The 15,722-nt window shown below is 36.2% G+C and overlaps 1 protein-coding gene across 1 annotated transcript; it reads left to right on the forward strand.

The window, feature by feature from the left end:
- The first annotated feature begins 2,193 nt into the window (after nucleotides 1-2,193).
- Nucleotides 2,194-13,643, forward strand: LOC138756160 (regulator of G-protein signaling 7-binding protein-like). Its single transcript, XM_069922792.1, has 5 exons — nucleotides 2,194-2,319; nucleotides 8,263-8,413; nucleotides 8,480-8,550; nucleotides 11,140-11,263; nucleotides 11,732-13,643. The coding sequence occupies exons 1-4, from the start codon at nucleotides 2,256-2,258 to the stop codon at nucleotides 11,229-11,231; spliced, it is 378 nt and encodes a 125-aa protein (XP_069778893.1). The 5' UTR covers nucleotides 2,194-2,255; the 3' UTR covers nucleotides 11,232-11,263; nucleotides 11,732-13,643.
- The last annotated feature ends 2,079 nt before the right edge of the window (nucleotides 13,644-15,722 follow it).

Raw genomic sequence — 15,722 nt, forward strand, 5'->3', positions numbered from 1 at the left:
TCTAGCTCTCATCCCCTTTCCCTCTACATTCAGAGAGCTACTCCCTTCCTCATCACCACTCAGCGTTTCTTCTTGTGACTTCCCATCCATATCCACCTATGACCTATTGGCCTGTGTTCCTCCCCCTGCCCCTTCTTCCCCCCTCCCCCACCCTTTTTTTCAGACATCTGCTTGCTTTTTGCTCATACCTTGATGAAGAGCTCAGGCCTGATGCATTGGTTATATATCTCTTGCACTTCTGTAAATTATAGTCAGAGCATCTGCAGACTTTCCTCTTTAACTTCATATCTTTGCATTGCACAGTACCAAATTGAGTGTGTTTGCTGAATAATATAATAAGGTTAAAGAAATGATGCCTGGTTGTTACAACTTGTTCACAGAAGTAAGATAATGCCATGCCAATAAATTACAAGAAGCAGAATATTGAGTTATTTGTTCATTACTAATATGGCATTACCTTCAAACAAAGGAGGCTTTTCCTGTTACTTGCTGTAAAATGCTATCAAGAAAGAAGGTGGCATGATTAGCATAGAGGTTAGCGCAACGCTATTACAGCACCAGCGTGACAGGTTCAAATACAGCCTTGTCTGAATGGAGTTTGTGTGTTCTCTCCGTATTTGATGGGTTCCCTCCAGGTGCCCTGGTTTCCTCCCACCCTTCAAAGTTGATGAGGGTTCCAGGTAAATTGGATGTAATTGGGTAGCACAGGCTCACAGAGGGGCCTGTTTCCGTGCTGTATGTCTAAATTTTTAAAATATTAAATTTAAATTTAAAAAAAGATTAAAATTTCAAAATACTTCCACATGCATGCAAAAATAGAGTCTTGATAATAGGCAATGATCTCCATGAGGAAACATTGAATACTTCTACAAGATTGCTTTGGTAATATGATTTGTGGTATTTTGTCCTGGCAAACTTAACACGTAAAAGTTCTTGATGTTTCTGAAATGGCCAAAATAGTCTCTGCACCACATATCGCGATCCGCTAAAAAGATCATTTGTACCATGATGTTGATGATTAATATTTCAAAGATAAAATGGGAAATAAATAAATGCACTCAAATTACTGCAGATGCTGAGATATGGAACAAAAAGCAGATTTCTGGACGAACTCAGGGGATTAAAGCAGCATCAGTAGAGGAGATCAATGGTTTAGGTTGAGGCCTTGCATCAAGACTAAGAAGGATGAGGATAGATTGCCAATGTATGAGGGAGGAGGATGGGACAGAAGCTGATAGGTGATAGGTGGAAACAAATGGGAAGGGGAAGTTGAGCAGACTTGATTACAGTTTTCTTAAAGCTCCCACTTAACAATCTCTATTATTCTTTTTCTCAAAATAGAGCAGAAGTACCTTTTCTCTATTTTACCTGGAATGAAAAGACAAAGATTCATTTTTTAATTATTATTTTATTTACAAATTTTAAACCACAATAAAATTACATTACATTCAATTCAGAAGTTATTTCAAACAATTATACATGTGGTATATAAACCAACCCCACCTCCCCTCCCCCAAAACCCCTAGAAAGAAAAAAAGAAAATAGAAAAAGAAGGACTGAAGAATCCCAAGGGTATAGAGCATTTATATCATTAATTTTATAGTATTGGAGGTTACCAAGAAATGAGGTCTTCAGAGAGTCTATTTTTGTAAATATGGGTGCCATATTTTCCAAAATACATGATATTTGTTTTGTAAAACACTAAGATTCATTGTATGAGTAAATATTATGTAATGAGCAATAATACAATTCCAGTCGCTGCTGCCTTGCAGCTAAACTTCTAATTGCTGATTGATAGTTTTTGCCTTTATCATCTATGGATGTGCATAATGCTGGAGTAATTAGTAATCTTTCTTAGTTTCTCTTTTAAATCTATTCTTGTAAGCAAAACCTCCATGAGTTCACCAGTTGTATAAATACAGCATGCAACCAGATAAACTTGGTTAAGTGACATTTACATAAGCACTCATTTAAATGAACCTATATGCCATGAAATTCATATGATTTGCCCCAGCATGTCTTGCATCCTCTCTTTTTTATTGAAAAAGAATCAGTAGTAAGTTTATATCAAACAAATATACCTAGTAATAGGAAGGACTGCAGTCTCCCCAGATTTCCATATACACTATTTCAGATATTTTTATCAAAAATTATTCATGATGTATCCTGTAATTAACATGTGATACAGGGCAGAAGATGGGGAAATCCATCCAGAAATTTGCAGGCTTTACATCCAACTTCAGTGCTGTTTGGAAATGTACACAACAGAGATGCTGAAATCGGTCTGTCTACTAGGATCCCTTCAACTTCATTGGAAAGGTATTAAATATTTTCAGATTTTTAAAATTTTAATTTACTATTTAGAATATGTGAGAATGCAAATGTGGAAGTGATTAAAAACTGTCTACATCTAAAGGAATAGAAGCATGTCTTCAGTTTCTTATGGTGGATGCATAACATAAAATAGGGATTAATAGAGACATAGTGACGAGTTCAGAGATGGCTGGAAGATAGACAGCAGAGAGTCATGGTGGACAACTGTATGTCAGGTTGGAAGCCTGTCACAAACACGGTGCCTCAGGGATTGGTGCTGGATCCCTTGTTGTTTATCATTTATATTAATGATTTGGAGGAGGGTGTGATTAACTAGGTAAGCAAATATGCAGATAATATGAAAATAGGGGGAGTGGTGGATAGTGAGGAAGGTTTTCTTGGATTACAGAAGGATTTGGTTTGTTTGGAAGAGTGGGCTGAATGATGACAGATGGAATTTAAGGTAGACAAGTGCGAGGTGCTGCATTTCGTAAAAAAATAACCAAAATAGGACATATGCAGTTAAGGGGAGGACATTGAGGTACGCAGAGGAACCTGGGGGTTATGGTACAGGGTTCATTGAAGGTGGATTCCCATGTAGACAGAGTGGTTAAGAAGGCATATGATATGCTGGCCTTCATAAATCATAGTATAGAGTATAGGAGCTGGGAGGTGATGCTGCAGCTGTTTAAGGCATTGGTGAGGCCAGGTTTGGAGTATTGTGTTCAGTTCTGGTCTCCAAATTATAGAAAGGATACAGATAAGGTGGAGAGGGTGCAGAGAAGATTTACAAGGATGTTGCCTGGCTTACAGCATTCTAGATACGGAGAAAGATTAAGGAGACTGGGACTTTATTCATTGGAACGTAGACGGTTAAGAGGGGATTTGATAGAGGTATTTAAAATTATGAAGGGAATAGACTAGATGTAAATAGACTCTTTCTCCTGAGGGCAGGGGAGGTTGGAACAAGACGGCATATGTTGAGGGTAAGGGGGAAAAACTTTAGGAGAAATGTTAGAGGATACATTTTCACTCAGAGAGTGGTGGCAGGATGGAATGATCTTCCAGAAGAGATAGTTGTGTTAGGGGCCCTTCTGTCATTTAAGAGAAAGTTGGATGTGTACATGGATGTGAGGGGATTGGAGGGTTATGGGTGGAGAGCGGAAGGGGGGAGCTAATGGAATTGTTCAAGTGAACTGGCGCGGACTCGAAGGGTCGACATGGCCTGTTTCCGCGCTGTAAACAATAATATGGTTATATAGTTAAAATTAATTATATGTTGATTTCTGCTTTTGAAATTCATTCTCATTTAAGCAGAATACAGCATTAATCCATTTCTTTCATGTGTATTTAGTTAAAGCAGTTCAGCATAAATTTGGGGAATGATTAAGTCTGGAAAAGTTGTGAGTTGAAAAAAACGGGGATGTAAATAATGCCAAGAAGAGTCTATGAGAGGGAAAAGAAGAGTCTATGAGAGGGAACCTCTGTATTTATGCAAAGAATTATCAGAATATTCAAATGACACCAATTTGATTTTTTCCTTTGAAGCTGAGCCATAAACATTATTGAAACAGTTTCATGGATTGTTTGCACCATGGGATAGTTTAAAATAATCACATAAAAATCACTGCTTTCCATATTTTAAGAAATGCACTTCTTTAGTTGCATATGTTCCAGTATTATTCTTTCAATGGTATTTCATTTGTCTTGAACTGAAATATGGACAAATACCATCCTTGTGTTTGTTTCAGTTCTTCCTTTTGCTGCTAGAATTTATTCTTTTTAAAGTTACAAATCTGGTTCAGGGCTTAAAATATAATAATCTTATGATCATATCAAATTGATTGTTCTAAAGTTACTATCCCCTGGAGCCTATGGTTTCCATTTCTTGCTCACTATCTGGGTTAGTTGTGAATATCATATCATGGGTAACATAGCCTCTGAGGGTTCTCCTTAAGTATAGAGTTGTTAAGTAGTTTTGCATAAATTTTAACAACTCTGGTTCAATATCTCTTGGGTCCTACTAATTTATATTGGATTAATTGAAGTCTCCCATTCAAATAACTTTTCTATTCTATATACTTTTCTTATTTTTTCAATTAACCAGATTGTCCTCCCTGTGTGAGAAGGAGGCAAAACCATTGCTTCTGCAGGGATCAGGAATCTTCACTTTTAGCACATTGATTCATTAACCCATTTAAGTATCTGCAACAATCCTGTAAACTCAGCACTCATTGTATTAATAATTTCAGCCAGAAATCTATGAAGAATCAATTATTGTTGTTGGTCACTCATCCCCTTTAAAAATTAAATATAGCTATGGCCTGCTATTAAAATGCCACAAGAAAAGTTGCTCAATGACAAGTTTGCCCCCCATCTGGGGTGTTTTTTTTTTCACACTATGAACCATACTAACCAAAATACACAAAAACATTTCCCTCTTGAATATACATTTTCTCCTCTGGCGTCTGTCTTGATGAGTGTAGATCTGGTAAGATAGCATGCAAAACAATTTCTCCCAAATTATATTCTTAATATGACCTCTGAAGAAACCATGCTATATGTGCAAAAGAGCCACGTTCCCACGCCAGAGCCACAATATGTGGCTAGCGTCTGATTCCACAGAACCTGAATAGCCTGGTGCTAGAATGGATTGGGAAGGGAAGCACCCCGTCTTTTCTAATCTGCAAGGACTCTTGTAAAGGGCATATTCTCGACAAATTCTTAATCTCCAGAGAGCAATGGAAAATTTCTTATTTTCCCCAACTATTTGGTTTCCAATCGGAACCCAAAGTTATGAGTAACATTTAATGAGTCCTACAGCTACATTTATATTAATTAGTTCAGACATCAGGACAGCAAGTTACTGCCAATTACAACTAATTCTCAAAAATATGCATCACAACCAATTAAGAGTAAATACTTTAACCGGCATGAATAGCACAATCCTAAGATTTGTATCTTGAATCCAAGAATGGCCAGTCTTCCTCACACAGAGGCCCCAGCCTCACAAATCACTCCAAGAGCTCTGTACTAGCTGGAGAACTTAGCTTTCCTTGGGACAGCTTTCCTGCATGGAATGCAATTATCACCAACCGGTAATTATCAGCATTGTTCATAACATCGAGCTTAATATGGAAATATTCTTCTTCATTCTTTTTATATTTGGAACTCTGTGACATGGTTTTGGAGGCATGAAGACCTCACCCACCAAAACAGCAGCTCCCCCACAATCATAAAGTACTCAACTTAGCTGAGAAAATAGAGCTCAACGTCATACTTTTTTGTTTCCCTTTAATTGTAGCTACAGCTTGAGCTGCATTCACATCTTCCTACCTATGGCACAAGCATTTTTAGTTCTGTTGCTTGACCTAATTTCCTAATGCACACTGGTTAAAAATAATAAATTCCTTTCTAAATGAGCTTCGGGACATATAAAATCTCAATTTACTGATTGAGGTTCTTTGGGTATCGGCCTCCTGATTACTTCTGAAATATGCAGCAGTATTCTAGATTAACACCTGCTTGAAAATAACAGTGAGCAAATACTGTACTCTTCTTGTTTTGACCTCACTCTTATTTTACTGAGCCTTCTGCTTTACAACCTAATTTCAGGTAAATGGTCAGTATTGAATCAATGTTCCGTTTGTTCAATTTTGTTATGTTAAATCAAATGAAAATTCCCCTAAAGAATAAAATAAACAATCTGTTTAAATAATTAAAGTAAAATTCAACTTCATGAAGATGGAAATATACACCTAATTTTGTTGAAAATCACTGAAATCTGCATAGATATATTATTAAGTTCATGAGTGGAATGAAATTATTAATTAGTCAGCTTTTTTCAGATTTCTCTATTGGTTCTGAAATTCATACAATAAAATCCTACCTGTTTTGCCGGGATAATTCCCGTTATATATTTATAGTCAATCCCGTTATATATTTATAGTCAAACCTTCCCAAACCAGCTGGGAAATAAAAGGTTGCCACTCACTTCTGGGAGAATGGGAATTAAGTGCATCCTCCAAGTGAGTTCAGTGTACATGTCTTAATGTTTTCAAAATCTAATTTGGAATGTATTCATTTACGTTTTTACATCTTGCATGGTGTAGAAATCTTGAAACTTCAGGTTACGAGCATGAACGTTGCTCAACAATGTGGGGATTGAGAGTCATTTTAATGGTGACAAAACGTTCCTTAAAATTAATGGCCAGAGGTTCAAGAGAGATGTAAATTTGGCAGAATGTCTTGTAAATCCTCTGAAATGTGTTCCCATTGAAAAGATTTTGGATCAAAAGTGGAACTCAAGCATAAAAATCTTGTAGTGTTAATAAAACAAATTTGCTGGAAACTTTAAGAGAAATTCTTAGCTAAAAATAAAGTTTCTAGAATTAAAGTATATCATTTATCTGGTAAGGATAGCAGTTAGGTTGTAGAATTCAAAGAGTATAGATAATTATTGGATCTTTGAATTGGAAGGCAATGCACAAGGATCTGTGCTGAACACTCAACTATTCACAATATTGAGTCATGGAGCTCTACTGCATGGAAAGGAGCCCTTCATCTCATCTTGTCCATGCTGACCAAGCTTTATTAGGGTTCTATTAACAAATTATACCATTGAGAGCTTTACCACTATACCAAGCATGTCCATGACACCATGATTAAGAGTAGAGTGCTTGGGGACATAGGTATCTAAAACAGTGACAGGTGAATTCGAACACAGTTGAGGATAAGATTATCCATTTGATGCCCTGGAAAGCAAACATCCAAAAGATATTTCAACGATAAAATTGTAAGGACAGTAGATCTGCAAAGAGATTTATGGGCCTGGTGACAATAATGTACCAGTTTGTGTTTAAATACAAAACAAAAAAATAGTCTTTATAATTAGAGGTCAGAACCTAAAGGCATGGAAATGTTACATAGGTATCCAAAGCCTTCTGGAATCCTGTGGACACATTTGGGCACTATGGTGTGCTAGAGTGTTACAACTCCAAAGATTATAAGATGAATGGAGATACATGTTAAGCCTGTATTCTCTCAAATATTGATTTGGGGTTTATGTATTTGATTGGATAGAAATAGCAAAACCCATTCTGCTGGTGGAGAATACAGGACTAAAGACATACAATCCTCAAATTCTCCAGAAAAAAATGGAGAAGTGTGAACAGTTGAAGAGGGGTCATAGCCTCCAGGAATTGGAAGGTTAGGGCTTTTGGGCTTAGATGGTCCAGACCTTGAAGTCTGGACCTAGAGGGTCAGGAAGTTATGGGATATGGAGCTAAGTCTAGTGTTTGATGGGGAGCAAGTTGAAGGGTCAAAGTCACGCGTGGCATTTGTCTTTGCTTTCACTTCTCAGAGGGGATACAATTGTCATTAATAAAGTCACAATTCATTGTCAATTCTAATTCTAATTCAATACAGTAAAGGCAGAGCCAGACAATTCTAGAGATAAGTTAGGATCTAATGCCTCACAGAAAACGTGTTAGAAATTGACTCTATCCCACAAAAGCTGTACACGCTGGCTCAGGTAAGTTTAAATTAAAGTCTTATAATAATGAGACTGAGGGCTTGATTGCCCTACTTGTGATTTTATGTAAACACCCAAAAGGTAATAAACCAAGCTGGGTAGATGTCCTTTATCAAAAGAAATAAGAGTTCTAATGTGAGATACAAAGACTCCCCAAAATTACTGTCATTTTCTTGTAAGTTCCTAACTAACCTGGTGAGCATGATCAGGCAAGATTATCTGGCAAGAAATAGCTCTGTTTATTGAACTTAGTTATATTCTGCTGAAACATTTCAGCCATTGTATCAGTGCATTTAAATGAATATTGTTATTGAGCCAATATTTAATGGAAACCTCGCAAACAGGAATTTCAAAGATAGTGGACAGTGGCAATTAATTACGATCATTGCTGTTATTTTCCTTTCTTAATTTTAAAGAAAAGGACACCTTGATGATTCCCAAAGAAATAGACAGTAGAAAGGAAGAAAGTTCTCAAGCTCCAATCTTAGAAGATACACCATCCTCTCCTCTCCAAGATCTTCAACCATATTCGTGGCATGTTTCCACAGACATAGAAAATACTGAAAGGTTAGTGAACATTTTAATTTTGAATTGTGTTCTATTTACTTTCTCATTTAATTATCCTTTTTACAGAGACATACGAGAAATGAAAAATCTTCTCAGCAAACTCAGGGAGACTATGCCTTTACCATTAAAGAACCAAGGCAAGTATCATTCTTTATTTGCCAAATTTTAAGTTCTTTCCTAGTGGAAGCTTGGTGATGGCTGCAGACTTCACACCAGTGCAGTCCTTAGTTGGAAACAAAAGAGCAGCCTGTGGGCTGAAATGGGCAGATCGTCAATTTTCATAAACTTTCAAACAACCTGACCTGCAACACAGCTGGGAACTGCTAACTTTAAATAGCAGCCTCTGTAGAGAATCCAGCTGATGTCCAAAGTACTACAAAAAGAAGCATTTAACTTCATCTTAGATATTTTTTCTCAGTTTGTTTAGAGAAAATAATGCAGAGGGTTAAATTCCAATTAAAACTTTGCAATTGTCAATCATTATTATTGTTCCTGTTAACAAAACAAAACAAATTGTGAATATAGAATATCCATATGTAATTTTTCTTCTGTATCCTAGCAGCATTTCCATGATACCTGAATACAGAACATATTTTGTTTTGCTCCTGTTTATCTATTATGCGACAGAAAAGCTGTGATGATAGAAGAAGCCACAGCAGCATTTAAAAGACATTTAGATAGGTACATGGTTAGAAAATGTTTAGAGGACAATGGACCAAACACAGGAAAATGGGACTAGCCTAGGTAAACACCCTGGTCAGCATGGACAAGTTGGGCCAAAAGGCCTATTTCTGTGCTGTAAAACTCAATGACTCTATGCTATATTTCAATGTAAGTGCAGAAAGTGATATGTGCAGATCCATTTGCTGACCATTTCTTTTTGAATAGGTATATGTCATCAACAGATTGTTTAAAATTAATAACTTAAAATTAATTCAGTTTAATTAAGCTTGCCCATATTTTTAAGCCACCAGTAGTTGATTAAAAATAAATGAACGTAAAATAAAAAGTACAGATGCTGGAAATCTCAATAACAGAAGTTAAATTATGTTATTCCAACTGTTCATAAGTGAAGATGGATCCTCCACTGCATAATACTGAAGTACAATACTATGGAGACACCATTTACTCAATTCAGAATCCTGGAACTTCTCAGATTTTAATTCTTCCAATTTACCTCCTACTATCAAAGTTCTAAGCCTCATACTTAATTCTAACCTGCCAATAATTCTCTTATGTTTCAATCTTAACTTCTGTTAAAATTCTTATCAAAGTTTCCCTCTTTGATTAAGCTTTTAATAACCTGCCTCAACTTCTCGTAATATGACGATATTTTTTTTTTTTAAATACCCATGAAAATACTTGGGATAAAGGAGATATATTGATGCTCTTGGTATAGATTTGGTTTTCAAGATTTTCTGTGTTTCATTATCAAATGGGATGCTGAAATGTCTCACTAATGATGATGAAACGCTTCCACAACCTTAAATCTTTACTCCCTCATCATGGTTGCAGCAAAAACCACTACAAGATGCAGTTAAGTAATGTACTGAGGCTTCCTTGAGAGCACCTCTGAAGTCATTGAGCCTCGCCCACTTGAAAGATCCCTCTATCTCTATATTTCCATTTTGGCCATGTTGTCATTCATGCTCTCATCAATTCTGAATGATTCAAGTCGATTATTTTCTGGACTTGTGCTTCAATGGAACTTCAAACCATGTACACTTTGGACTGGTCTTCATTGACCAATGTGGCTTTACCATCCTCCACTGTTTCAACTTTAATATTGCTGGTCTGTCTCTGAAAAACACCTTTCACCTAATCCTGCACAATGGTGCTTCAATCATAGAATTCAAACATTTGTGCAGTTCTCCCTTCTGTGGTGCCATTGATGGAAACAGCCATCTTGAAACTCTCATTAAAACCCTCTACCACATTACCTCTCTTGATCTAAACATCTCCATAAAACACATTCTTTGATTAAACTTGTAACGTATATTTCCTCTTTTTTTAATCATTGCCTATATATATTTGAAGTACCATCAGGCAACTTTCTATAAAGGTGCTGTACAATTAATATCATTGTTGCAGTATTTCAATATTTTATTGGTCTGCATTATGATGGATTAATCCCACTTATATTTTTCCAGTTATTCTCATTCTGACTTCTTCAGATAATAAATATTATAGACTATTGAGCAGAGTCACAGCATTCATTGCAATCTCTCTTAAATAGAACGTTCTGCTGATTAGTGTGTTGGACCTGTCTCTTTTCTGAATTATTCCTTCTACCTCCAAATCTTTCTCCTCTTTGAATCAGCTCATACTTTTGTTACACTAGTTTCTAATTCTTTTTCTCCATGGGATATTTCCAAATTATTTGATTAATTTTATACTTGCTGTGTGTTTGTCCTGGTACTCTTTTGTCTTTCGTTTATTTATGAACAATCTCAGAAGAAATAAAGTTTGATAAAGCTGAAGTGCCCTCCTAATTTTACTTCTCTTCATCAAATGACCAAGCACAAAGTGGTGCTAAATCCAGAAAGGCTGACATGCATTTCTGATCCGAATGGTAAATTATTTCCCATAATTAGTTTGAACTGAACTATAACTATACAAACTAATTTCCATTTACAGATGTACAATCTTATGTGCTTTAATCTATACATATCTCAGAAAAATATTAAAAATGATATTTAATCTTGAATTACACATTTCCTTCACAGATGATAGCAGTCTCCTCAATCTGACACCATATCCCCTGGTGAGAAGGAGGAAACGAAGATTCTTTGGACTTTGCTGTCTTGTGTCAAGCTAGGATACTGAAAGAAACTGAAGGAAAAATTAAATGTCAGTATTAATTCTTCAAAACAAATGCTTCTTTTAGAAGATATTTCTTTCTCCTACTCTTTATCGTAAATATCCGTTTTATTTTTGCTGAACAGGATGGTCATTATTTTGTATTTTTATTCTTCTCTGAAAATTTTTTTGAAAATTATTATGTATTCGTGGTAGTGTTTGGCCCAGATATATAGCCTAAATTTGATTTTCATATGTTGAACTTTCAAAAGATTAATTCCTATAAATAAAAAAATAAATCCACTTTGGTTTTTTTTGTAGCTTGAGAGAATGTATGAATAAGTTACGTGAAACTCACAGCTGAACTCAAATAAAATGGCACAAATATTTCCTTAATACTGCTCTGGAATAAAGAGCCCCTGGGCTGAATTTGCAAAAAAGACAATATGTGTTTAAATGTAGTCATAAATAGATTGCTTACCTCATCAGTATCACTCAGTGTATTCCTTGCTTCTTCAGTCTTCCAGATAATCAGTGCAATTGAACCCCTCTAATTCACAGTCGTGGAAGCAACCTTTCTGTGCGATGATGACATATGGCAGAAATTTCATGGACTTCAAAGTTGAACAATGTAAGCTGCAGTAGGATTTGAAATGTACATAATAAATTTGGATGACAGATGGAATTCAGTCTGAAAAAAATATATAGTATCTCATTTGTGGACAGAGAATCGAAAAATGGATTTTAATGAAATATAAAGAAAAACCTGAAAAATGAGAATGCTGTGGGTAGGGTAACTCAATTGACCACAACATTGAAAATACTGGAAAAATGCTCAATATTCATCTCAGCAGAGAAACTTAGATCTGTACTAAAAATATTGAATTAATATAATGGAATAATACTGTCACATTACAAATGATTGGTGCATTGACTTTAAAGAAGCAGAAGACAACCTGGGTGAAGGATTATAAGGAACTAATTACATATGTTTAGTTGATAATGGAAAGATAAGAGATGATTTACATGATCACTAATTTTGATTCCTATCAGACTATCTTCTGTAAGGCCAAATTACTTCACTTTTTTGTTGAAGTACAGCCAAAGATTGTTGAAGAGAGATGCATTCAGAACTTGTCTTTGGAAGGAGAGTGGTGTATCTGAAGAACAAGCTTCCTGGAACAGTTGGCATTAATTAATTCAAGTATAATTAAGAATCACTTCACAGGAACCCTTAACAGCACAGGAACAGGTCCTTTGCCCCACCACGTCTGCACCATCCTTGATGCCAATCAAATCCTTTCTGCCAACACAAGCTTGGTATCCCTCTATTTCATATCTAATCATGTGCTTGTCTAAATTCCTCTTGAACATTACTATCGCATCTGCCTCACCTCCTCCCTTGGCAACATGGTTGGGACACTTCCCACTCTTTGTGTAAATATTTACCTCACAAATCTCCTTTTATCTTCCCCCCTCTCACTGTAACGTTATGGCCTTCTATATATGACAATTGCACTCTGGGAAAAATACTCCTTCTCCTTATCTATGCTTGTCATATTTTATAAACTGCTACCAAGTCTCCACTCAGCCTCCGATGTTCAAGTGAAAGCACCTAAGTTTGTCCAACCTCTCAATATATCAAATACTCTCCAATCTGGTCAACAACTTAGTGAACCACATGCACCCCCACCAAAGCTTCCATATTGTTCCTGTGATGCAGCAACTAGATGGCATACAGCACTCCAAATGAAGTCTAAATAAAGGTTTATACAACTGCAATATGATTTCTCAACTTTTATACTCAATGCTTTATTATTGATATCTATGACATAAACTTCATTAGAGACAGAATGAAGAAGGAAACAAAATTGGTAATTTCTAACTTTGCCACCATAGTGCCGAACTGGTGATGTGGATTCCCTCATTTTAATCAATATTAGCCAGGTTCATGCAGTCCATGACGTCATTCCCAGAGGCTGAAGCTGAAAGTGATCGCGTTAATCTGTCTTGAGGCAAACGTCAATTTATACCAGGAGAAAAAAGATTTAAGTGAAAAGCCTTTGTGCTATCTGGTGCATGATGTTTCTTAAAGAAATATAACAAATAATCTGCAAACTCACTATTTAGAGAGCAAAATACAGATGTTCCTCAATGCTAAATATTTTTAAATGATTTTTGAGAACAGTTCAACAAAACCATTAGGAATACTCAATGAGTCAGGTGGCTACTGTGGAGTTACAAAGATTGCCAATATTACAAATCCCATTACTGATACAATTTTGTTTTACTTTCAAATCATAATTTTGTTGCACATACATTCAACAAAAAAGGGTTAATTTATAGCTATGTAACATGTCATTCCCAGCAATATAAATTCAATCCCCAGTACTACACTTTGTTTAATTTTGTTAAATTGAAAAGAGCAACTCAACCTAATGTGCAATATATTAAAATATAAAATGTATCTATAGCTATGTATACAATTACCTTGTAGCATTATGACATTTTGTTTATAATAGAAAATAAAAGCATGATATGAATTGTGTAATGTATGATGTTCTTAGCTATGCCAGAGATAATTCGGACTGTTTAATGCAAACACATTTTACATTAATTAAATAATTATTACGTTAAGTCTAAGTGTTGACTTTTTTCTTGATCTTGTTTACTGAAGAAAATTGGATCTTTTGCACCAGTGCAAGAATGTTCATACTTTCGAAAGTAGGCGACACGAGCAAACCAGAGTCAAACTGCTCTGACGTTTTCAGTATATCTGAGAAATACATCATACTAAAATATTTTTAAAAATTATTTAGATTTGGGTGTGCAGTCAAAATGTATAATTTTGCAGAAGATGCAAGCTAAGAGAGTCAACAGTGAGGATGGCATCTTCCTCAATTCTTGATCAATAACTGGTAACATGTTTGTTACTCAAAGGAAGGAGAGAGGGTTTTGAAAATTTCTACATTGAACATTTTTGCCACACACAGAATGCAGTAGGTCACATGGTACAGCCCTTACAGTAGTATACAATCATACATTTCTATTTCTTGGTAGGAAAATTGAGGAGCGGTTAGCTGGTAGCATGAAAAGGAAGTGATGGAAACATGAATAGAAAACTGAAAATGGCAGAAAAAGCCATGAAATGGAGTAACTGGGATAGTCAGACTATATAGAAGCACAGAATAAAAGAGAAAAGGAGTTAGGGTTATCAAGCATATCGAGAATTGTGTCCATTTCGAGATGTGCGGGAGAAATTTATGAGAATGAGCAATTTAGTTATGTGGCTAGACTGTTAAAGAATCAAGATCATTCTGTGCAACATTGGTGATGCCTCCTCCACTCATGATGGTTCATGCTTTCATCCACTTCCCTGCTAACTTTCACCCTGACCTTAAATTCACTTGCTCCATCTCCAGCAACACCTTCCCCTTTCTCGATCTCTCAGTTTTCATCTTGGGAGACAAAGTCTCCAAGATATAACCTACCAACTCCCACAGTAACCTTGATTATACCTCTTCTCTCCTTGTCTCCTGTAAAGATTCTATTCAGATTTTTAGATTTCAGATTTATTATCAGAGTATTTACATGACATAACATACAACCCTGAGATTCCTTTTTCCTGTGGTGAGACAGAATTACCACTAATTAGTAGTGCAAAAAAATAAACTGTACATAGCAAACACATGTAAACAAACAGTTAACAGATAATGAATGTGAACAAACTGACTGCAATAAAGAGAGAACAAAAAGAAAATCATGAAGCGCAAAAGTAAAAGTACTTAAATGAGTTTCTGATTAAGCTTGTCGTTGGTCTGATGGTGGAGGGGTAGCAGCTGTTCCTGAACCTGGTGGTGTGAGTCTTATGGCACCTATACCTTATTCCTGATGGCAGCAGCAAAAATAGAGTGTGTGCTGAATGGTGAGGGTCTTTAATGGTTGCTCTGCCTTGACAGCATTACCTGAAGATGTTCTTAGTAGTCAAGAAAGTTTTGCCTGTTATGTCCTGGGCTGTGTCCACTACCTTTTTGAGGGCTTCATATTCAGGGATATTGGTGTTTCCATACCAGACTGTGATGCAACTGGTCAGCACACTTTCCACCACACCTCTGCAGAAATTTGCCAGGGTTTCTGATGTCATACCAAACCTCCACAAAATCCTGAGGAAGTAGAGGTGCTGATGTGCTTTCTTCAAGATGCCATTGCTGTGTTGGGTCCAGGAAAGATCCTCCAAGATAGTGACACCCAAGAACTTAAATTTCCTCACCCTCTCCACCTATGATCCCCCATTGATCACTGGATTGTATACCTCTGGCTTTCCTTTCCTGAAGTCAACAATCAGTTCCTTAGTTTGGAGACATTCAGTGCAAGTTTGTTGTTGGTGCACCATTCAGCCAAGTTTTCAATCTCCATCCTGTTTGCTGGCTCATCTCCTTCCTTTATACAACCCATTACCATGGTATCATTGGCGAATTTGTAGATGGTGCTAATGTCGTACCGAGCCACA

The sequence above is a fragment of the Narcine bancroftii genome, chromosome 3, assembly GCF_036971445.1.
Source record: "Narcine bancroftii isolate sNarBan1 chromosome 3, sNarBan1.hap1, whole genome shotgun sequence".
NCBI lineage: Eukaryota > Metazoa > Chordata > Chondrichthyes > Torpediniformes > Narcinidae > Narcine > Narcine bancroftii.

What these genes read in the sequence shown, in the direction of transcription:
- LOC138756160 (XM_069922792.1), top strand. Translation starts at nt 2,256, where the DNA reads ATGTACACAACAGAGATGCTGAAATCGGTCTGTCTACTAGGATCCCTT. An exon ending in CCTTCAACTTCATTGGAAAG is followed by an intron (nt 2,320 to 8,262) that starts GTATTAAATATT and finishes TTAATTTTAAAG; the next exon opens with AAAAGGACACCTTGATGATT. An exon ending in GACATAGAAAATACTGAAAG is followed by an intron (nt 8,414 to 8,479) that starts GTTAGTGAACAT and finishes TCCTTTTTACAG; the next exon opens with AGACATACGAGAAATGAAAA.